General features: G+C 48.2%; 2 protein-coding genes across 4 annotated transcripts; one reads left to right on the forward strand and one right to left on the reverse strand.

Moving 5' to 3' along the window:
• Positions 1 to 9727: 9727 nt before the first annotated feature.
• LOC119275057 lies at positions 9728 to 13502 on the forward strand. The gene is made up of 3 exons (XM_037555838.1): positions 9728 to 10193; positions 11560 to 11754; positions 11986 to 13502. The coding sequence occupies exons 1-3, from the start codon at positions 9852 to 9854 to the stop codon at positions 13222 to 13224; spliced, it is 1776 nt and encodes a 591-aa protein (XP_037411735.1). The 5' UTR covers positions 9728 to 9851; the 3' UTR covers positions 13225 to 13502.
• Positions 13503 to 13758: 256 nt separating this feature from the next.
• On the reverse strand, positions 13759 to 21550 carry LOC119275056 (protein ALWAYS EARLY 3-like). 3 transcript variants are annotated; one of them, XM_037555836.1, is made up of 16 exons: positions 21319 to 21550; positions 19914 to 20057; positions 19660 to 19764; positions 19507 to 19569; positions 19160 to 19237; positions 18428 to 18605; positions 17972 to 18343; positions 17464 to 17547; positions 17220 to 17368; positions 16465 to 16740; positions 16197 to 16378; positions 15831 to 16113; positions 15172 to 15357; positions 14627 to 14851; positions 14394 to 14531; positions 13759 to 14301 (listed from the first exon to the last, which is right to left on the reverse strand). In XM_037555836.1, exons 2-16 carry the CDS (start codon positions 20019 to 20021, stop codon positions 14110 to 14112), a joined length of 2619 nt encoding a protein of 872 aa, XP_037411733.1. In that variant the 5' UTR covers positions 20022 to 20057; positions 21319 to 21550; the 3' UTR covers positions 13759 to 14109. The 3 variants fall into 3 exon arrangements, with proteins under 3 accessions (XP_037411733.1, XP_037411732.1, XP_037411734.1); XM_037555835.1 differs by having other exon boundaries at positions 21315 to 21550; XM_037555837.1 differs by lacking the exon at positions 21319 to 21550 and adding an exon at positions 20407 to 20425.
• Between the last annotated feature and the right edge of the window lie 1104 nt (positions 21551 to 22654).

The following is a 22654-nucleotide window of genomic DNA, read 5'->3' on the forward strand; positions in this document are numbered from 1 at the left end:
TGGCTTAGTCACATCTATTGTGACCCTCGCTCTCAGGAATCCCCCCATCAGATCAAAGTGAACCAATGTCGCGGCCTGATCAATCTGCTTTGCAATCATTCTCCCCCAAATCTCATTCTGCAAGTTGAAGGGAAGATTAGGAACCCTAGCCCACAACTGAAATTTATCAAACTTAAGCTCTGACGGTCTCATACAGTCTTCGAAATCCGCTAGAATGACTGCATGCTTGCTCACATGCCACGGAGATCCCTCTCGCACACGATCACGGTCGCGCAATTCTCAAACTCCGCCACAAAGGTGTTCTCAGCCACCGGTCTGAAGAACAAACCCCTAGGGTTTCCCCAGGCCGGCCTCAATGCGTTGGCCATGGTCTGTATGTGAAGAGTTCTCCGATGCAAAACCCTGTCTGCGATGCACCACTTCTGCGGGATCCCCTCATCAAGATCGTCCACCACAAGCGGGGTGGCTTCCTCCTCGGTGAGATCCAGCTTGCCCATGGCCTCCTCCATCCGAGCCCTTGCCGTCCTCGGCGACTGCGGCCCTCCTGAACTAGCACTGGGATCCGTGGGCGTTGCCATCCCTGGATCAAGGATCGGTGCCCCCGCCGACGAGAGATCGACGGGCACCGCTTTTTCCACCGAAAACCCTAATCGCCTCCGGAGGGGCTCCTGGTTTTTTGGGGAACTCTAATCGCCCGTATTTGCGTATACACAAACCAGTAGAAAAAAAAACTGTATTCGCCAGCTATCACCCGAAAGTTGGTCAAAGGGTTGAACCGTATGCCACATCGACGGAATACAACGCCCAACCGTATCCAGCGACTATCGACGCCCACTATGACACCATGGTGACAGTAAACATGATATTCCAAAATTCGATGAACACACACAGATTCAGTAACCTTCGTTGTACTCTTTCTGTTTTTGTTTAGTCCGCATATTAATTTTGAGCGAAGTCAAGCTTTATAAAGTTTGACCAAGTTGAAAAATAATATGAACATTCACGAGAAAAGTTATATGATGTGAAAAATATATTCAACTGTATGAATATAATGGTAGTATTGATTTGGTATTCTACTACCTTCGTTCCTAAATATAAGTCTTTCTAGAGATTACACTATGGACTATATACGGATCAAAATAAGTGAATCTACATTCTAAAATGTGTCTATATACATTCATGTGTAGTTTGTGTTGGAATCTTTAAAAAGACTTATATTTAAAAACGGAGGGAGTATATGTTAATATTTTCGTCTAGAAACTTGGTTAAAGTTTGTAAAGTTTAACTTAAGACAAAGATAATATGCCGAGTATTTCATCCATCCCAAAGCCACGGAGGCGCGCGTCCGCCGGTGCGATTGATCGGCCGGGACGGCGCTAAACGTCACGGCCAGTGCGGGGGGCGCGGCGTCGCCGTCGGTTGTTGGGGCATACCGATACCGGTACGTGGTGGTGCGTGCGTGACCGATCGGTGCTCGGCTCCGTTCATGAACGCGAGCGGGATTCGAAAAGGACAATGCAAACGGACTAGAATACGAGGCGCGACGATGCGTCAGCTTCCCTGTCACGGCCCAGCCCCTCCCTCGTGTATCGCGGGACAGAGTACAAGCGGCCCGTTGCCATCAGAGAGACTCTCATCATCGGCCGTATCCCTCGTCGTGGACCGGGGACTGACCGCACGGCGAGCGCATGTACACATCACGTAGTTATACTATCACTCTTACAAAAATGATTGTTTCTTTCTTTTCTAAAATAAATATAAAAATCGTACTCCAGCTCCAATTATGAGATACGGTTCTCCCTCTCCCGGTGATTTGGAGCCTTGCGAGTTCATGCATTGCATGGAGCCGCCGACACAGTAGAAACGAGCAAAAAAGTGCTAAATTTGACCGTGGGAGGCGTTGTTCTATACTGCCAAACGAATACTCCGTCTTTAGCGCGGCGTTTGGCTCCCGAGCTTAGATGCTCCCGTCGATGAACAGTAGAATCAGTAAAAATAACAAATTATGATTTTACATTTTGGAGTGCAGGGTGCTCATGTGCGGGCAAAATTTGGTGCAGTTCTGAAACCGAGGATCTCATGGCAAAAAAGATAAATCCATTCTTTTAAAAAAAAATCTGCTATTTTGTTTTTACTATTCATCAGATGCAGATGAGCCCAGGCACCGTTTTGAGTTATCATCTTCTTTTTGTACATTTTTAGAAGCATGGCGGATGAGCCCAGCCATAGACCTCACAACGTATGCATATTTTTTTTGACTCTAACAGCAAGACTTCAAGATTGATGGGGTTATAGTAAAAGTATCCATATTCATAAAATTATTCTCTTTACCCTGTTTCGGTGTTTATAGTCGTCGCTAGGTGGTCTTCGGACATGAATATAATTTTATGACTTTCACTATTCTTTGTACTGCCATGTCAGGTGAAGATAGATCGGCTTCTTTTTTCCAAAACTTAAACCAATATTAGAGCTTAGAAGGGTACTTTAAACACCATGTTAGCTCAGAGTTTCCATATGAACTTCTCGCCTCTTTATATTATACACTTTTTCCGGGTAATCTTCAGGTCGTTTGCTTGTATTCGTATGTGTTCGTTACTCAGCCATACAGATCACAGGGGGCTTATGGATATTGGATGCAACCGATGAAAAATGACTGCACGGGATAACTACAATCGGTTTGGACAACAATTCAGTGAAGACAGGTGTTTAGACATCTTACCCTGTCTTCTTAGAGTTTGGTCGAATTGTTGGAGGCCTTATTCTAAACCGGGACTTTTTTCAATAAATACGATTGTGTGCATTATAAGATGCAGAGGCCGGGTATTCCTTTTTTTTGAAGAAAAATATGACTGGTCTTGGGTACATGAGGCCAACTCTGTTCCAAGATGGCAGTGTCATCGGTTGTGTTAACTTACAAGGAACAGAATGCAGATGTTATCACGAGGCCACAGGCCAGGGAATAAAGAAAGAAAACGATTTTTTATTTTTGCCGAAACCAGGGAACAGGATACAGATGTTATCACGCGACGGGAACAGAGCATCAGAGACGGAAATCCGCAGGACGACACGACGTCTGACTAACAAAACATAGCAGCGATAAACGACGAGATCAACCCAACCGACAGAAGCTACTGCCCATCACCGACACCCAGCAGGAGCTCCATTCCATGATTACAGAACCAAAACGGCCTGCCGAAAAATCATTTTTCCCAGCAGCGGGCCACCATTCGCCCCCTTAAGAAAACGCGTTTGGCATCGCCCCCCGAAGAGAGAAAGAAAACGAGCGGAGCACGCGCGTGCGTCACGCCTTGCCAAACCTCTGCTCCACAAGGCATCATCGGTCGACGAGTTCTGAGTTCATTCAGGTCGAAACGTGCGACCGCTCAATCCATCCAGATGAAGACGAGGCCGATCGCCGAACCGTGAGCTCCTTGCAGCACGTTATTACCATACTCGATTCGACCGCCACATGACGTTCGGTCGTGAGTGCGTGCATGCGTGGCGGCGAAGCATCGATCGATCGTAACCGTCTGCGCGCGCGCGCGCCGGCGTGCCGTGGCGTCGCGGACCTGATCTGCTGTTGCCGCGTGCAGGAAACCCGCCACGCCTTCTCGAGCTCCTCGTGGCCGTGGCCGTGGTCACCATGTCAACCACGGCAAGCTAGCTTTCTAGTCTACAAGTAATCCCGTGCGGGGCTAGCCTAGCCGGAAGCCTTCGTTTTATCCACGGCCGGAAGAAACTGCCTGACTCGCTGTAACTTGCTTGGGTCCGAAGCATATCCCGTGCGCGCAATCCGTGACCGTGCACGCCGTTACGGAATTCGGACCGTGTCGCCGTCGTCGTCGTCGTCGTGTTACCTTCCTTGCAAAGTAGACTCCACGTGTGCAATTGGCTTCTAGTAAAAGCATCCTGCCTGCCATGTTTCTTCGTACCCACGGCCCCGATCTGGTCTCCACGCGAGTTGATTTGGCGTCCTTGTGAGATCACCACAGGCGAAATGTCCGCAAAGTGATCTGCTGATTAAATTGCATCTCGGAGACGTTCACGTCACACGTGACCCGTCCAATGATCTGCACTGTGTGCACACGCACATGTACATGTTTTGCCGGCAAGTAGACGCTATGCCGCTATAGGTATAGCTAGCTAGCTCGTGCTCGTTTTCTTTACAGAGAGACGGGTAGTAAAGCATCTACAGCCGGCGTCTAAACCCTTCTTAAACGTTTGGATGGGTCACCTGGTCACGTTTTGTTAAACCAAACGGACGCCTCAAACGGGCCTCAAACGTCCGACTGATTGGCATCCCTCATATCCAGCTCAAATATGAGGCGCATACGTGTTGGGGAATGTACTATTTCAAAAAAATTCCTACGATCACGGAAAATCTATCTATGTGATGCATAGCAACGAGAGGGGAGAGTGTGTCCACGTACCCTCGTAGACCGAAAGCGGAAGCGTTTAGTAACGCGGTTGATGTAGTCGAACGTCTTCGCGATCCAACCGATCCAAGTACCGAACGTACGGCACCTCCGCGTTCAGCACACATTCAGCACGATGACGTCCCTCGTGCTCTTGATCCAGTTGAGGACGAGGGTGAGTTCCATCAGCACGACGGTGCGACGACGGTGATGATGATGTTACCAGCGCAGGACTTCGCCTAAGCACTACGATGGTATGATCGATGTGTGTAACTGTAGAGGGGGCACCGCACACGGTTAAGAGAAATTTGTGTGTTTTAGGGTGCCCCCCTACCCCCGTATATAAAGGAGGGAGGGGGAGGCCGGCCGGCCCCTGTAGGGCTTGCCGGGAGAGGGGAGTCATACTAGGACCGGGCGCTCGGGGTCCTCCGGGGCTGGATCCATGCGGTCCCGGCAGCCGGAATCCCTCTTCTTCCACATCACCAGTCGGGCAGACTATGAGTCCGGCCGGGATCGGGCGGCCCGCCGTGGGAAGGAGGTGATAAGGGTCGCCGAGCCCCGTATCGCGGTGGAAATGGAGGCGACGGAGGCGGCTGATGCATCCGCGCGGGCGGCCGCAAAGGAGGAAGCCATTCGCGCCCACATTGTGAAAAAACGACAGCGGAGGAACACGTGTGCCCTCGCTCGAAAGCATAATCGGATAATGTGTGTGCATTGACGTAGTTGCTTGAGTTTGTATGAATTTGAGATATGACAATAAAGGTGTCCGGATGTGGATTGCATTATTTGAAGGGTGCCCGGTCAGTGCCACAGACGCGTCCCGCGGGTGTTTGAGGGGCCGGATTTGCCGAGTCCGGTCGTAGATGCTCTAAGGCCATGGGTGCATCCCCTAGCCAAGTATACTTCAACAAATGTGTCGTGCGACCATCTACCACCATGCAAGCACCTCTATTGAAGAACACAACTTTCTGCCGGCTTGTGCTCGCAAATTCCTCTGCACCATTTTTGCTATATCTTTTTGTGTACAATGAAGGCGATGGTCTAGGATTTGGGGGTAGACTTTTGAAATGGTATTGATTATTTACTCAATAATGTTCTTGGAATGGTCTCTTGTGTTGATTAGGAATCACAAAGCATGTGACATAGTTGTCAAAATCCATAAAATAGTTTATTCATACAAGGATGTATTGGTTGATGGTCATGTTTCACACACCATGTTGTCAAAATACTTCTTTTTAACGAAGACAGGAGGTGAGCCCATCAACCGATCAGGATTACAACAATCAACGTCTTACAATTTACAAAGATAAGAACAAGGAAACACATAAGTCATAAAACCCCAGGCGGCTAGTTGAGGAGACCGAGAAGAAACCAATAGGAGGTCGATCTGAAGTCTAGTGTTAAAAGAGATAGTTGCCCACCTCTTGGTGGAGAATTGAAAAGAGCCCAATGTATCTTTCACTAATTAAGTAGTAGTGATTGGTACATCAGCTGGAGAAGAATGCTTGCTTTTCGTATCACTGGTGTACTGATTAACAAGGTCTTTGCATACTGAATAACCTAAGAGTTGAAATAGGCGGCTGTTACAAGGTGCGAACAGAATAGCCCATGGGCCAAACGAATCACAAGCAAGCTAAGAAAGAAACATGAAGATCATCTTGATCCATCCAGGTCAACGTCCACCACCACGACCTATTCCAATAAATCCTTATAATCTTGGGGAAGACGCAATCGTGAGAGGAAACGAGGCCTTGCCCACTCATGTATGGAACAACCTCGACACAATGCCATTCATCTGAGACCCCAAAATACGCACCTACCCTCTCGTCCCGGATCGAATGACGTCACATCATCAAGGTAAAGTGGTTCACCCTAAAACCTGAATGTGCACGACACAACCAGGTTGCCAGCGAGAGAATGCCAAAGTTGCTCCTCATAGAGACCGAGTTCCACACGAGACCGCCAGCACACAAGGTGCTACCACACAAAAGACGTAAACTGCGGGAAGGGAGCGTGGTCCGAAACGACATGTCAAAGATAAACCGACCCGACCGCCTTGAAAGGATTGGACCTGCCAGGACACTGGGCTCCCACTACCCCTAGACGCAGTATTGCAGGCTAAGAGGGGAATCCTTTCCCCTCTCCCAGCATTTTGATATCTTTTGGAATCCCACCTTGGAAAGGCGCAATAATCTCCCCCAGAAGATCAGTTCAAATTTTCCAAAAACCTAGCCACCGCGTCTCCCTTGCTCAAATAGCGCGACAGAAGCCTCGTAACGTGCAAATATTTTGGAGGCGCCGCTGCAACTAAGACATGACGATTCATTCGAGTGAACCACGGGGAAAGAGAAGTTGGTTCGACTACGCTACAACGAGTAGGAATCAACCCACCATGGTTCAAGTCCTAGACTGGACACTTGTTACTTGTGCTCGCATTTTTCTTGATTTGTTTCAGCCTTTTCAGCGATGTTCGTTTAGTAGGGAAAGACGTTTTCGTCGATTACGGGGCACTTATGACGACTTTGTCAATTTCAAGATGTTATGTCAGCTCAGTATCTCAGAGGCTTCCATAGAGGTATGTGTGCGTGTGTTCATAGCGATAAGTATGTGAGCATCTGCGTTTGTATAGTGGTAAAAAATAAAAGTTCTGCATGTCCATTATAGCTATTCTAAATCCGCCGTGTTTTATTGGCAGGTGTAGCCAGAAAACGCCGGCCACTGGCCAAACATCTTGGAACGCAACGGTACGAAATGGACGAAGGTGTGCCCAAAAGGTACACGCACATACGTACGGCGGTGAAGATCCGCACAGTCAATCGTGCCGAGTAGCACACATAATACGGTACTACCACCTCTGTAACCTTGACAAGTTCCGTTCCGCGCATGACGTGCGGCTACCCAATTGACCAGCATAGTCTTACTAGCAAAACGTACGCCGTCCGTGCCACGGCTTCGATCTGACCACAGAGCTGACCGTGTCATGGCAGCCCCGGTAGTCTGCTAACCTAACCAGCCAGGTCTGGTCCGGTCAGACCCGAATAATACTAGTACTACCAGGAGTACAATAATCAACCTGGGTTTCTCTTACCGGCCGTCCGTACGCGCGTACGAACGGTGGCGCATCAATCACGCGCACGGCCGGCTCCGGCGATTTCACCCGCCTGTTACAAGCAGGTGAGCACGAGGCGGTCGCGGTCACATGGGCGTACGCGGTGTCGGATCGGAGTCCCGCCAGAAGGAAGGACTGGCCATAGAAGGGAGCGATGAATGAAGCCGAGCAACCACCGGGACCCCGACCAGCCAACCGACGCTGTATTTGCACCCCCCGCCCCGGGTTGGCTGGCTAGGCCCGTGTGGGAACGAGCGGCTCCGCATTCGCGGGGTGGTCGCGGGTACGTGCCCCAGCCCCAGCTCCGGCTAGCTGTACACATGCGCCTACAGCTCACACGGTCGATCGATTGGATCCAGTTACCTGTGTCTGCTGTGCCTGGGCGACGGTGCAGCAGGCTGTTTGTTAACCATGTTCAGCGAATTGACTTTTATTTCATTATTATTGTTTGGTGTATAGGCTATCTAGTGGCCATGTGTTCAAGGATTGACTTTCGTGCGGGCGTGTCGTCTTCTGCCCCAGAATCAGTCTGGTTCATAAGTACTTCCTATGTAAAATAGTGATCTAAACGCTTTTATCTTTGTTTACAGAGGGAGTACAATACAACAAAGCGCCATGTAGCTAAAGATCATGGTTAACTACGAGCAGATATACCTTAAAAAACTAAGTATGGGATACATTCGGTGCTGTAGGCATTGTAATTTCTTTTATACTCGGTTAGGGCATCGGACTACAAATTTGGTCCCTCAAATATCCACGAACGTGCCCGGTCAACGTCCAGTTGGTCACATGCATGTGATTTTTTTCTTGGAGGACGGAGAAGAAAAGAGAGAAAGAAAAGAGTAATAAAGAAAAAAAATGCTTTGTGATGGACCCAGGCCCAATTCTTTTGTCAGAATCTGAGGATTCTCCCAGAATCCGACCCCTGCCAGCTTCTCCCTAACTAGATAGGATTGTGAAACAAATGGAGCCCGAAGATTCTAGAAAAAGCTGGGTAGGGGTCGGATTCTGGGAGAAACCCCAGATTCTGGCAAAAGAACTGGGACCCAATCCTATGTGATGATTATGAGAAGTGCCGAACACCCCAGCCATTTAGGGAGGTTTAGAGAGGTCTGATTCGGTCAACTTTTTGCTTCTCCCTACTGTCTGGTCAGTGGTCCTGCCTCCGCCTGGTCAATTTGAGGAGTTCGGCTGTAGATCCTCTTACATTCATATTTTCGAGTAAAAACAACACGCACTATGTACTGCTTAAAGGAGAGAGCACCCCTTGTCGATAATTATTGGCCGACATTTGAATTTGATAGTCAAAATATTTCGCCTTAGGCAGAAGTAGAAAAACAGCGGAACATTGTTAAGCCAAATATAATCGCAAGTGATTACGGAGCTACCTGTAACTAACATTCTTCCACCACAGCACGCACAATAGTTTAACATGACAACAAATCATCAGTGATCATAGACTACAAGATCACAATCATGTTTTTTTTTACGTAAATGATTACGACCACGTGGAATAGCTGTAGATACCACAGCGGCAATAATTCCACGTAAACATAACCTGCGCACTACCAAATTAGCCATCGGTCAACATTTGGAATTTGATAATAATCCAAACACTTCTTCTTAGGTTTCTCAAGTGTACCATGTAGCACCACATAATTGCAAGCGATCAGCGGCCAAAGCACTGTAACCACCAGTACCATTCCTCCACCAAAGCACGCATTACGCACAATAATAATTCAGCATGAATGATGCGGCGCGGGACCGAGAATCAATCGTATCGCGCGCGATCCGCAAGGCAGGAGCAAATCCAAGCGAACACTCCCACCAACAGCATCAATGATAGGAAAAGCCTCCAAAAGAAATCGCCAATCATGGGGAGAGCACAAAAAAACGTTTTTAACCAAAACAAATGCGCCGGAGGGAGGAAAAACGTGCATGTGCGGCTTCCCGCGTCGACCGATCCGGCTCGGTTTGGCGCGTGATGAGTAGAGGAGTCCGGCGCCCATGGCGAGCGGTTGGTCGCAGTGCGCAGTCCGGCCCCACGCCCCGTCCACGTCCAATCTTCCCGGCACCACCGGGCTGGCCGGCTGCCACCCCGGCCCCACGTGCGCGCCCAGCGCATGCCCGGATCGCCTGCGGCTGGGCTGCCTAATAAAAGCCAACCCCCACCCAGGCCAGCCAACGGCTCGGAGCGGCGCCAGCCAGCGACAACGCGCACCACGCTCGCTCGCACACGCACAGACAGACGCGTCCAGGGAGAAAGCCTCCGGCCGGCCGACCGACGCTCGAGGAGGGAGAGGCGGACGGAGGTGGAGGGCGGCGGCATGGTGGTCAGGCGGTCGCCGGCGCGGCGGCGGGGCGTGCGGGTCGGCCCGACCAAGCTCGAGGGCCTGCCGGCCGCGTGGTCGGCCCCCGCCGTGGCCGCCGTCAAGGTCAAGTGGCCCGGCGCCGGCGGGGCGCTCTCGCAGATGCTCACCGGCAGGCGCGGCGGCCGCGGGGTCACCGCCGTCGAGCCCGTCGGCGGCGACGGCGCCGTCCGCTGGGACGCCGCCGCCGACGCCAACCGCTTCCGCGTCGACGTCGAGCCCAGCGCCAGCCCGCGCGGCGGCGCGGGCGCGGGCGGCGCCGGCCGGCCGGAGCGCGGCGTCTTCTTCTCCGTCCTATACGTGAGTGCTCCCCGCCGCTGCCACTCCGTTTCTTCCTTGATTTTTACTCCATCAGATCAATCGTCTCGCTTATACTCAAGAGTCCTCTAATACAATCGCTCCATTTTCTTTCCAAAGCTGCAGTTTTTCCTGCACATTTCATAGTAACACACGATTATTGTCGATGCTGAAAATAACACGATTGACGATTTCTACCTTCGCGACAGATTTACTAGTATGATAATTACTAGCTCCGTTTTCATCTACAGACAGACAAACAAACGAACGAACACGGTTTGTTTAAGGTGTCTAATTAACTTTACTCTACGCTCTATTATAAACATGCTTTACCAATGCTTCCAAATTTTGCATTATTTTTCCTCAATGATAGCGTTGATGATGTATTAGTATTACGTCTATGTAAGCCTAATGCGTGGACAGCATTTCTTGTGAATCGCAAGCCTGAGACGACCGCAGTTTACAACGCCTCAGGTCAATACAAACCTTTTTGCCAAGTAGCGGTCAGGAAATTCAGCATTTGGGGGAGAGAAGTCAATGGCTGCGTTAACCACATGGCTCCAAAATCCATGACATAACCCAGCACTAGTGCCGGGCTGAACAGGAAGCGTTCTCCTCTCTTCTTTTTCACTTCCCTGTCGGGCGATTTCGTCAAAAAAGGCATGATAATAATGCCACCATGAGGTTTGAAACTGTGAAACGAAGCACCGGGTGGGACGGGGCCACGTAGGTCGGGCGCCCCCATTGGCCAGGCAATTAAGTTTGACTTTTGGCTATTAGGCTTTTGTTATTAGGTAGCATAGCATGATCTATGACATGAGGTGTTGAGTCATGACATTTATGCTTGAGTGTTATGGTTTAACAGTACTTACCGAAGATCGCTTTCGTGTACGTTAAAGATGCATTTGGTTGATAGTTGGATACTTGGATGGATGGTGCGTTATGTTATGTATCTTTCGGCGTTGATGTGTGCATGCCTGGATGGTTGGTTGGTTGGGTTCAATGTGGTGTCACCTTTTTGTTCCGTTCCGGTTAATCGGTTGTTGGCTAAACTTGTGCATCACAAAAAAGGGTTACAACAGTAATCAGTTAATCTCCCTTAGCTGTACTATATTACAAGAACATCTTCTTGAAGTAAAAATGTTGGGACTTTCAGCTCCAATGGATCATCCCAAAGTTGGAAACTTCTTTTTTAAGCAAAAACGCAGAGGAACCATGAAACTTACTGCGGAATCAATGGCACCGAATCAAGGCATCTCTGCTTTCTCTAGGGGTCGTATTCATTCCCGTGTGTATGTATGATGCGTGGGCTTTTGGTCATTCGGAGCTGGCAAATCTCTAAGTAGAATAGCTTGCTGTTGTGGTGCAGGGATTCCAAGAACAAGGGAGGGGCAAGGACCTGGTGAGGCTGGACGAGATCGGGACAGCCATGATCAGCCTGGAGGAGTGCTGCTGGGAGATGCAGCTGCAGCAGCAGCAGAAAGTTGGGGCTCCTCTGCAGCAGCTGGTGGTTGTCCCCATCAGGGTCAGGAAGGACGGGTGGGCAAGTGATGCCATGCTCTATGTAAGCAACCAGCATATACATCCTCCCTCTCCTTTGATTCCATTGCACATCCTCTCCAATTGTTTACGAGTTTGTGTCGGTTTAGGTTTCGGTATATGTCATGCTGGTTCCGATCTAGGGTAGGAGTCCGAACCCTACTGTGCTCTCGTGTGCTCTGGCTTGTTATAAATTCAGTGCATCAATGGAGTCCTGGTCCCTGAAAATCGTGTGCTTGTGCTTGACGAACGGCAGGTGAACGTGGAGCTGGTGGACCTGAGCACGCCGGCGGAGGTGGAGAGGAGCGTCTCGTTCAGGGAGAAGCCGAGGGCGAACCCCACGCCGGTCCCGACGATGAGGGAGATCCACAGGGGCTCCACCTACCACGAGGTTCTTGACCTGAAGCAGCTGCTCGACCTCGCCGAGAAGCAGGGCAGGGTGGCGGTGTACCGGAACAAGCGCAACTCGGACACCAGCAGCGTCAGCAGTGGTGGCATGAGCAGCAGCAGCAGCACCGTCAGCCTGAGCAGCGCCAGCACCAGCACCAGCGGCGGCGCCAGCCCGGAGCCCGGGTCCACGTCCAAGCGCCGGTTCCTGCCGTGGCGGCGGCGGAGCCGGGAGTCGCTCTCCCAGGAGATGCCCGTCGCCAAATGCTGCGTGGAGGACGACGACGATGCCTGGGAGGCGCGCGAGTTCACGAGCAGGGACTCGGAGACGCGGCTCCGGACGCCTGTCTTCTTCGCGTCCATCGACCAGCGCGACGACAGCGCCGGCGGCGAGAGCGCGTGCACGGCGCTGGTGGCCGTGCTGGCGGCGGCGCTCCACGCCAACCACCCGCTGATGCCGACCCGGGCGGAGCTGGACGCGCTCATCCGGGACGGCTCGTCGGAGTGGAGGCGGCTCTGCGACGACGAGGCGCACATGGCGCAGTTCCCCAACCGGCACTTCGACCTGGAGACGGTGCTGGCGGCGCGGACGCGGCCCATCGCCGTGGAGCACGACAGGGCCTTCGTCGGCTTCTTCCAGCCGGAGAGCTTCGCGTCGCTGTCGGGCGCCATGTCGTTCGACGACATCTGGCGCGAGATCAGCGCCGGCGCCGGCGAGCGCGCCCCGGGCGAGGCCGACGTGTACATCGTCAGCTGGAACGACCACTTCTTCGTGCTCAAGGCGGAGAGCGACTGCTACTACGTGGTGGACACGCTCGGCGAGCGGCTCTTCGAGGGCTGCGACAAGGCCTACATGCTCAGGTTCGACGCCACGTCGGAGATGCGCGCCATGCCGTCGCCGTCGTCCGAGGCGGCGGAGGAGGTGGTGGTCGCCACCGGCAAGGAGTGCTGCGGCGAGTTCATCAAGAAGTTCCTGGCCGCCATCCCGCTGAGGGAGGAGCTGCACATCGAGCAGAGCGGGTGCGCCGACGCCGGCGCGCCGCACCGGCGGCTGCAGATTGAGTTCCACTTCACCGTGCTGCAGCAGCAGCAAGATGGAGGGAGATGACAGGCGGGTGTGCTTGCTGCCTGACTGCGCTGCTGCACTAACATGATCAATGTACATTCATATACATACAGCACAGATGAATAGAAACATGAATGACAGCATTATTATTACCAGTTGCAAGATTTTGGATAGTAGTAAGTGTAATAGGCACAGGGAATACAGAATATGTTTACATACAGTGAATTAGGCAGACAGAGATTGTAAAATATACACCGAGTTTCTTGAGTGTTTGGGTAGGCAGTGAACATATACATACATACGGAGTCCTTGAGTTTTCTTATGTTGTTGGGTGCGACGGATACTTCTCTGGATAGCTGCGCTTGTCACTCTGAATTTCAGTACACATACACTGAGATGCAATTGCGCAAGGTCTCAGTCAACTGAGATTTAACCAATTCTCGAGACACCATCATGTTTAGTTACAAATAACATTTATAAAAAGTAAGAAAAGAACTTGAAAAATCACACAGGTCTCTGTGTAAGATCTCAAGACAGCCAACTACGTACTGTGAGTAGGATTTAGCAACACCGTCATAACAAAATTCAGCCGTCCGAATTTGTATTGGTAAAAAAACAGGGAATACATGTATCTCTTATTGTTCCTGTGAGTAATGAACTGTTCAGGTCTGCAAGCCAAGCAGACCTACCCTGAAGGGTTTATTCTATACACAGAGATTACAAGCGAGCTGGACAATTGGCCAGCAACACATCTATGCTACGTTTTCTACTCAAAACGCTGCATTTCTAAGCTAATGTCGGCAGGGCAGAGAGTTGAGCTTACTCCAGATGCCCTGATTTGCCGTCACAAGTCTTGGTAAAGTCACCCAGAATCAATCACCGAGGACCACGTCGGAGGACCCTGGGTGTGCCCTCCCGCATCTGGGACTACATTGCCAGAGCTGCATTGCCAGATGTTGTTGGCACAAGTGCTAGTATCTGGCTCTTGACGACGGCGATGTAGCTCTCTATCTCGCTGTAGATTGCGAGGTTCTCTGGACAGCTTGGGCGCAGCATCGAAAAAGCACGCTCCAGCACACCTGCTATCTTGGCAGGCGGGTGCCGATGCTCGCTCAGCTCCTGCGCGTGATTGGACAAGGACGATGAAGCGAGATATAAACTATAGTAACCATAGATCATATGGTAGAAGATGGGATCTGTGGACATTTTACCTTGATTGCAATAACTGTAGCAACACAGTTCTCTATCAGGGTGGATGGAAGCTGGGCATCATCAAGAGTAGACTCAGATTCCAGGCTTATACATGGTGTTGCTTCTTCCCCAGATTCATTACCATTTCCATAGCTTGCCTAAGCAACGGAAATCAACAACATATTGAGTTGAAAAATACGATGAAACCGTGGCTGCACAGAAGTTGAGAGTTGCCAGAAGGACTTGAACTTACCTGCATGACTTCACCAACCATCTGTTTGGCTTGTTTAAGCGATTTCTGGACAAATGCAGTAACATGAGAATCCAGTTCATCACTCTGACCACTGTTGTTGTTTGAGCGACCCCTTGATTGTAAACTGTCGGCGGCGGACTGGAGTGGGTGGAATGGTGGCAGTGTAGATCTACAAATGGTGGTACTCTTGCTGGGTAGCAGTTCACCGCCCACAGAAGATGAAGCCTGTCGATAAATAGATTAATCAGAACTAGCCCTGAAGTACTACTACAATCACAAGTAATTGGATTCTATAGAACAGTTCAAGGACCAAGCAGTATTTGATGTCCATGATCATAAATATTACCCCCTTCCCAAATTGCTTGTGTTGGATTTATCTAGATATATCTAGACAAATCTAAGACAAGTAATTCCGGACGGAAGGAGTATATATTAGCTTTAACTTACATATAAGCACTGCATATTCAGCTTTGACTAATAACTACGCTCCTTAGAAAATATAAATTTGGACAGAATAAAACCTTATGCTGTTCATCTGATGTTACCTGTCGACTACTGGACGACTCAGGTACGGAAATGTCATTCATGATATTACCCCAGCTCTCCTTTGAAGTAAGCTCCGGAATGTGCTCAAAATCCGGTTTGCGGTGTGCATTATTTGAGAGGGAGCTCCTCTTCTTGAGATCGTCAGGCAGATTATCCAACCAGTTTACAGGCATACAATCAGTGTCCTGGAAAAGAATAAGTTCAGTTATGCATTTCTGGGTACAAAAATATAGCATTCACCTTGTTCTTGAATGACTACATCAAGGAAGTACATGTGCTTCTCATGATAGGAATATAACTAATAGGAATACATAGCAAAAGTGCACACATGGTTGCATGCCAAATTACAAAAAATAAATTGGCATGTATTAAAACCACATCTACTGAAGGCTGTCGCCAAATTAGTACTTTTCAATGGAAACTGCTTAACATGGTCATAGTCCTTGTATGTCAAGGACCAAAAGCTTCCACATCGGAAGGGTAATCATGTTTACAGACTAGGAAAGCTTATTCTTCCTTTCTACAGTGCAAAACCAATAGCTGACCTATTCTGCCACATAGATAGACGGCACACTTCATTTCTAAATGTCTAATTGCCAACAAAATGTAACAAGTATACAGATAATTGTTGAAGAAAATAAAAATAACAAATACATACCTTAATTATATCAACACCTAGATCAGGGCTATCAAACTGGACCTTGTAACAATCCCGCTCCATGATTACCACTTTACCATCAGCAAGTTCTCTGGTACTCGGGTGACGAACAATGACATGCTGGCCAACTGAAAAAGGCCGAGCAAGGTCTGTTGGTAGAGAATCCCGCAAGCCATCACTTAGTTCAGCATAGTATTTCCTAACGTTTTGTCGATAATCCTCAAGTTTTTCCTTTTCTACTGCCAGGAAATGATTGGAAAAGCGACGGGGCTTGCCGAGAGAACTGCAGATAAAAAAAATCTTTCAACATATATGCAAACAGACAAAGAAACAATGCTACAACTTCCAGGGTTTGCAAGTTAATACCTTCGGATTGTGCTCCACTCAGATCGAGTGAGCCTTGAAAGATGGCTCAATTTTGCAAAATTTAAGTAGTTCACAAATTCATTATTCATAAACCATGGATAATCAACTGCGCTGTAGAACCACTCGTATGTACACCATCTACGAAGTGATTCAGATGACAAGCAATGCAGCAATTTCTTTGCCTGAAAATAGTGAACACTTGCGAGTTAGGAAACATGTCTCCCATAATAATATATAAATCTGCAGCAATGGTAAATTATAAATGTACCTGTAAATTATCGGCACCTTCATTGCAAAACACATAGTTTTTTTTGCATTGTACTTTGGATTTTCTTTTGCTCTTCCTTGACATATTTATTTGAGGGTCAATTTCCATCGGTGCATCAGGGGATACTTCAGCACAAATATTTGCAGTTGATTCAGGTATATCTATTGCTTCTTTCTCAAAGTCAGAATTCAAGGAGGGCTGCTCCATGGCATCAAGCTGACATGCTTGTGGTATAACTGAAGTATTACCAGAACTGATTTGTTCTTCAGCCAGCACCTGTGGGAAGAGTATGACAAAATGGAACTGCCATTAGACTAACTGGAGCGATAGTGAAAAGAACACATATATGTTTACAGTTTTTTAAGGTCCACTTCAAAGGAATAACCACAAGGAAATAGTGGGAAAATTGATAACAAATGGACGCCCAATTAGAAACCCATAAGGGATGACATCCCATGAATAACTAGCATAAAATTTTATGAATGTACTGATCAATTGCATAATAAAGTTGAAATACAAGAATGGTAAGCATCTAATTGAAGAATCAAAACATCTTTCAAACTGTAAATGCCGACAGCATGAAGACAAGTACAACTAATAGAAGCTGCCACAGAAGACAGCTAGCTCAAATTAGGAAAATCAATGAATTGACTTAATTTTATGTTCTGTTACTTCTGTATGAGTCGGAAAGGGACCTTCTAAAATTTGGATTCACAGCATGCATACAACATAATTAAATATTCACAATATCTTACCTCTTCATCTGGTAACTTCTTTCTCCTTTTTTTCCTTTCCTCTGAAGCACTGGAATCACTATCTTGCTTCGTTTGTTTAGATTGATTGACAGGAGAAAGCCCTTCCTCCTGTGTGTTACATGATGCAGAAATTATCTTTCCACATGTACCTGGATCATTAGATGGAAAAGGGGAAGGATAGGCCATTAACAACATTCCTGAGATAATGTAGTTGGAAAGATGAATTAGGAGAAATTTGGCGAACCTGAAGGACTATTAATCTTGGCCTGTGACGTTTCATTGGGCACAGTCACCAGACTCTCCAACACATCTAAGACCATCATCTCCTCTGAAAAAAACAGTAGTCAGAATGTTACACTGCTGATAATTATTAGTAGTACTAAGCATTGCTAACGAGGGTTAATCGCATGTGACCAGGAAGCTATGCTGAAAAGCAATTAGGCAGCAGCAAAAATTAAGTTGTTGCTCATTTAGACTGTGTTTCCTTGGCCAGCTCATGGACCTGCGGTTCGGACAATAAGCTAGAGTGGTTGCCATACTATTTTGTTTGGTTTCTATGCATCTGAACTGGCAGTTTTGAGTCTCCATCTCCAAATAAGTACACATAAATCAGACCATTTTATGCATCATTTCAGAAATGTATCATATCACAGTATTCACGACTCACATGACACATGATCGCTAATTCCAGAAAGAAGCTCTCTGTTTGTTGCCAATGACAAGGCAGAGCAACAATTTGTTTCAAAGAATACCTGGAGAAAATAACCGACTAAGTCTCTCATAATCAGATAAGTTATGCCCTTCTTTTTCAGCCACCATCGTGGTACCAGGCTCAACTTTGCTGGTCTGGCCTTCGTCCATGCTTTGCTGAATCCTTCTCTTCTTCAAATTTAAATGTTGCTGGGACTGAGATATCTCAGTATCTTCAGTTCCTTTGATTTCCAAGAAAGTCTGGCCCTGAACAACCTTTGCTTCAGTGATTCCTGAACTTCCATCAGGAGAGCTTCCATCATTATTTATCTCTTCATTAGCCTTGTTTGTAGAATTGATGTCCAAAGGAAGTAAAACTGGTACACGAGGAGTACGTTTCCGAACAGGATGTCTACTGATGTACCTGACAAGTTCTGAAAATAAAAAGAACATGAAACTATCAAAACTACGTTTAAGGGAACCAAAAGGACATGGCATATTTGCCTTGCAATACTTGCCTCCATGGTATCTTTTCTTGAAAGAAGATGTAAAGCCAGCAATTCTCATTTCCTGATTTGTGAAGGCGTTGTGAGGGTTAGGTGCTGCATTCTCTTTTTGCCACGCAGCTTCTCCACGTCTCCGTCCCTTCCCAGATGATCTAACCATCTGATCAGTTTCTCTTTGACTTGGAGATTCCTGCCAGTGAGAGAGTTTTATTAAGTTTTATGCTAGTCAAATTCAGAAGTAGGTCAAATTCCTTATAAAGTTCTATCATTCGCCTCGCTTTAACACTTATTTTCTGTGCTGTATTTCCTTCGCTAACCACATGTTTGATGGATAATCATCCATTTGTAGAAAATCATACTTCAGAGCCTACTAAGTGCAAAGAGCGGTTCAACGGATGCAATGTCAAAAGTCACTCCAGAAGTTAAGATAAGCACTCAAGGTTAGTAATAATCATCATCACTTTAAAACTTGTCTTACAGTCGCCACCTTTTGCACTTAGTTGACTGTACATTTCAATTTTAGTTAAATAGATATTGTAGAGCCCTCCTTACAGTATCATATCGTACTTACAGGCAACACTAGAACTGAACTATGAAGAACCATAATAATTATATGGTACAAACATTCACATATGTTATGGAACCAACCAAAAAGAGAGATAAAGTACAGGGATTTCACATAACCAGATACATAAGTAAACAGCAGTTCAAATATCCAACACAAGTAAAACATCAAAATCTTACCAAAGCATTGTCATGACCAGCAGCCAATGCAATAAATCCCCTGGCAGTACCTTCACACTCCGGAAGAGATAAGAAAGTCTACAACAAGAAATGTCAGTCTATAACTATTTTATTAAGGTTAATTGATCAAATTAAATCATGCCAATTTAAACAATGATCATAGTGCGAAACATCACTGCAGGCTGAAATATACTACAACCAAAATTTCAATAACCTCCAGATATTTAATAATGCCCTGTTCTCTGTCAGCAAATTATCGTCTTGGTTTGCTGAACCCAGAAACTGTAGAAGATGCATGATAATAGTCTCTGCAACTAGGACATTAATACATTAGAACAAATACTCACCCGATGCACATAGTAAAGAGCTTCTACAGTGTCTGCCGATTTGCTGCCAACTACTGCACTGATCTGAAAAGACTCAACAAACAGTTTTCTGTTAGGCCTCAGAAGGTACTAGGGGAGAAGAAAATCAGAGAGATGGAAATATGAGATCCAAACCTTTTTCCAATTCTTTCCATGCCGCCGGTAGGCTCCATAAAAGTGCATCAGCTCATCCCTGTTCCAGTGGGGATCTAAGTCTGACCTCTTCCTCTTCTGAGAAATCTAACATTTGGGTGCAAGAGAAATAACAGGTGAATAACATATTATTTTAGAGTGAAGTGTTATCTTAAGAATGGGGAAATGTGGTGTACTCGTGCTACAACTACCGGTCATCGCAAATGAATCTATCATCAGGTCCTGCTATGTCTTACTTTAAGTTTCACATTGCTTGAACTAGTTGGATCCTCATGATGCTGTCGATCCTCGTGTCTTTTTATTGTGATCTTGTGGATTGTCCGAGAACCTTTTGCTGGACCCATTGAAATCGTCCTTGAATTGAGACCCGCCCAATATTGCTGCAAGCCAGAAAAGCAACCTCAGTATGCAGTAGTTTATAATGCATATACTTAATACCTATGCAGTTACACAGTAATCACTAGTCAGATTTGGGCAACGAGGCTATCAGCTTCGGGGAAGGAAACCATAATTAAGAGTTCAAGCCAGACCTACTTAAGAACCGAAGCTGAAGAGGATTTCATTTAGAAAATCCACACTTCACAAGCTTTAATCAGGCAATCACACAGACTTTGAATCTCCTAGACATGTTACTACGCAAATTTACACAAAGGTTCATGGAATCTACCCGGCTGTGCAAATTCTAAAGCGACAAAAGACCCAAAACTCAGAGAAGATCAAACCACTCACGCATCCAAATCCACCAGAGCTGAATTGTCCGACGAACTGTAACAAAAAAGATGAATTTTGATGGCCTATAGCCAAAACCCTTGGCTGTCCAAAGCAATGTAAGAAACAGCGAGTTAGATAAGATCCGCAAGTGGATAGCAGAATTAATCCATGACCGGAAACGAAGAAGAGAATTGCTAATAGCAGAGATACTAATCGGAGAGGCAAGGGGAGACATGCGACAAAAATCCAAGCCAAAATCGTAACAGCAGATAGACGAAACGCAACCCAGGGAACATCTCATCAGAGATCGGGACGCACAAAAAAAGTCACGGATGAAATCCCCTCAGAACCTCAACAAACGAAACGACTTAGACCCATAAATCTCAGAGTTCCAAGCGCGCAGGCAGCCGTCGCAACCAAATCTTCGACGGGAACTGGTTCTAAAAAATCCAAGCGGCCTAAGCACACATCTGCTCATAGAGAAGAGACCATCTAAAACGTGCAAGTCACAGAGCCGCAAAATTCCCCATCGCATCTTCTCCGAGAGCGGCCCAAAAAACGCCCCCGCAGACCTCCCAGACGCGACCGAACCACGGAGCGAGCGAGCGAGCGAGCGAGCGAGCGAGAGCGAGAGAGAGAGAGAGCGAGAGAGAGAGAGAGAGAGAGAGAGAGAGAGCGAGAGAGAGCGAGAGAGAGAGAGAGAGAGAGAGAGAGAGAGAGGGATCCTCCAAGGATGGAGCGAAAACACGCCAGGAGATGACGAAGCGAGCAGCGAAAACAGCGGAAATTGCCCACAGAGTCGCCCCAAAACCCACCGCGGAAATCCCAGCCGGGGAGGCCTCGGCCGCCGGCGGGAGACCCATCTCGCCAGAGATTACGCGGACACCCCACGAAATTCCACCGGCCAATCCGTGGACGAAGCTCACCTGCCTCGGATCTGGGGGGAATCGGGCCCGGGCAGCGCCTCAGCGCAGCTCGGCGCCCCTGCACCGCGCGCGGGGACGACGGCCGACGCCCTGGACGGAGCTCCCCGCCTTCGCCGCGTCTGCCGGGAGGAGGACCCGCGCCGCCGCTAGGGTTCCCGGGGGCCCCCGCGGCGGAGGCTGATCGGGGGCGAGGGTGGAGGAGGCGGCGAGTGGGCGAGGTGGTCGGTTGTGTTTGCCTGCGGGAAGGCTTGGCTTGGCGGGCGCAGGATACAAGTAGAGGAGGAGACGCCGAGCAGGGAAGGGAGGGGCCGGTGGGAGGGCGGGTCTGCGAGGTGGGCGGGGATCCAGGGGGGTAAACGCAAGTTTGCCCGTTTGAAAATTAGGGTCTGGGACGGAAGTGTTGCCTGTTTCAGTTTCGGGAGAACGCCGTGCCGCGTGGGCTTTGCTGGGCCGCCGTTTCGGCTTCGGGGGTGTTTGTTTTTGGTGGGGAGAAAGCAAAGCGCAGGGCGATTGTGTGTGTGTTTTTTTTGCGGCGATGCCCCCGTGCTAGATGGTTATTATGTTGCTTGGGGGTTTTGAGGGCATGTTCAGTTCATGGCCGAGCAGGGCTTTCCCGCGCTATCTAGCGCTAAGCCGCGGAACCCGTACAATACTTCCGGAACAATTCTGTTGCCAAAGCCGTTATGTCGTTTGAAAATATGAGGCTACACGACAAAGTGAGGAACTGGACTGATAAAATGTGACACGTTACGACAAAAAACTACGAAACAGACAATACCCACCCAAACTTCACCAACGAGGGGGAGTCATTCCTCTTTTCTCGTTCTCTCTCCTCCATTGCCTCTAAGCTTTCCTTTCTCGTTTCCTCAATCGACTCATCTCCCTCTCTTCATTGTTGCCTTCGCTGGTCGGCAAGGAGGATGGATATGTGAGGTGGGTAGGGTTCCAGGGGGTAAATGTAAATTTGCCTGTTTGAAAAATAGGGGCGGGGATGGAAGTGTTGTTTTAGTTTTAGGGACACTGTGCAACGCGGGCCTTGTTGGGTCGTCGTCTCGGCTTTGAAGGTTTGATGGGGAGCATAGGGCGATTTGTGTACTTTTTTTGCAATGATGCCCCCGTACTAGATGGTTATTATGTTGCCTGGGAATTTTGAGGGCATGTTTGGTTCATGGCCGAGCAGAGCTTTCCCGCGCTATCTAGCGCTGAGCCGCAGGAAGTCGTACAACGCTTCTGGAACAATTCCATTACCAAAGCCGTAATGTGGTTTGAAAATATGAGGCTATGCGATAAAGTGAGAAACTGGCCTAATAAAGTGTGACATGTTACGACAAAAACCTATG

The sequence above is a fragment of the Triticum dicoccoides genome, chromosome 3B, assembly GCF_002162155.2.
Source record: "Triticum dicoccoides isolate Atlit2015 ecotype Zavitan chromosome 3B, WEW_v2.0, whole genome shotgun sequence".
Classification (NCBI taxonomy): domain Eukaryota; kingdom Viridiplantae; phylum Streptophyta; class Magnoliopsida; order Poales; family Poaceae; genus Triticum; species Triticum dicoccoides.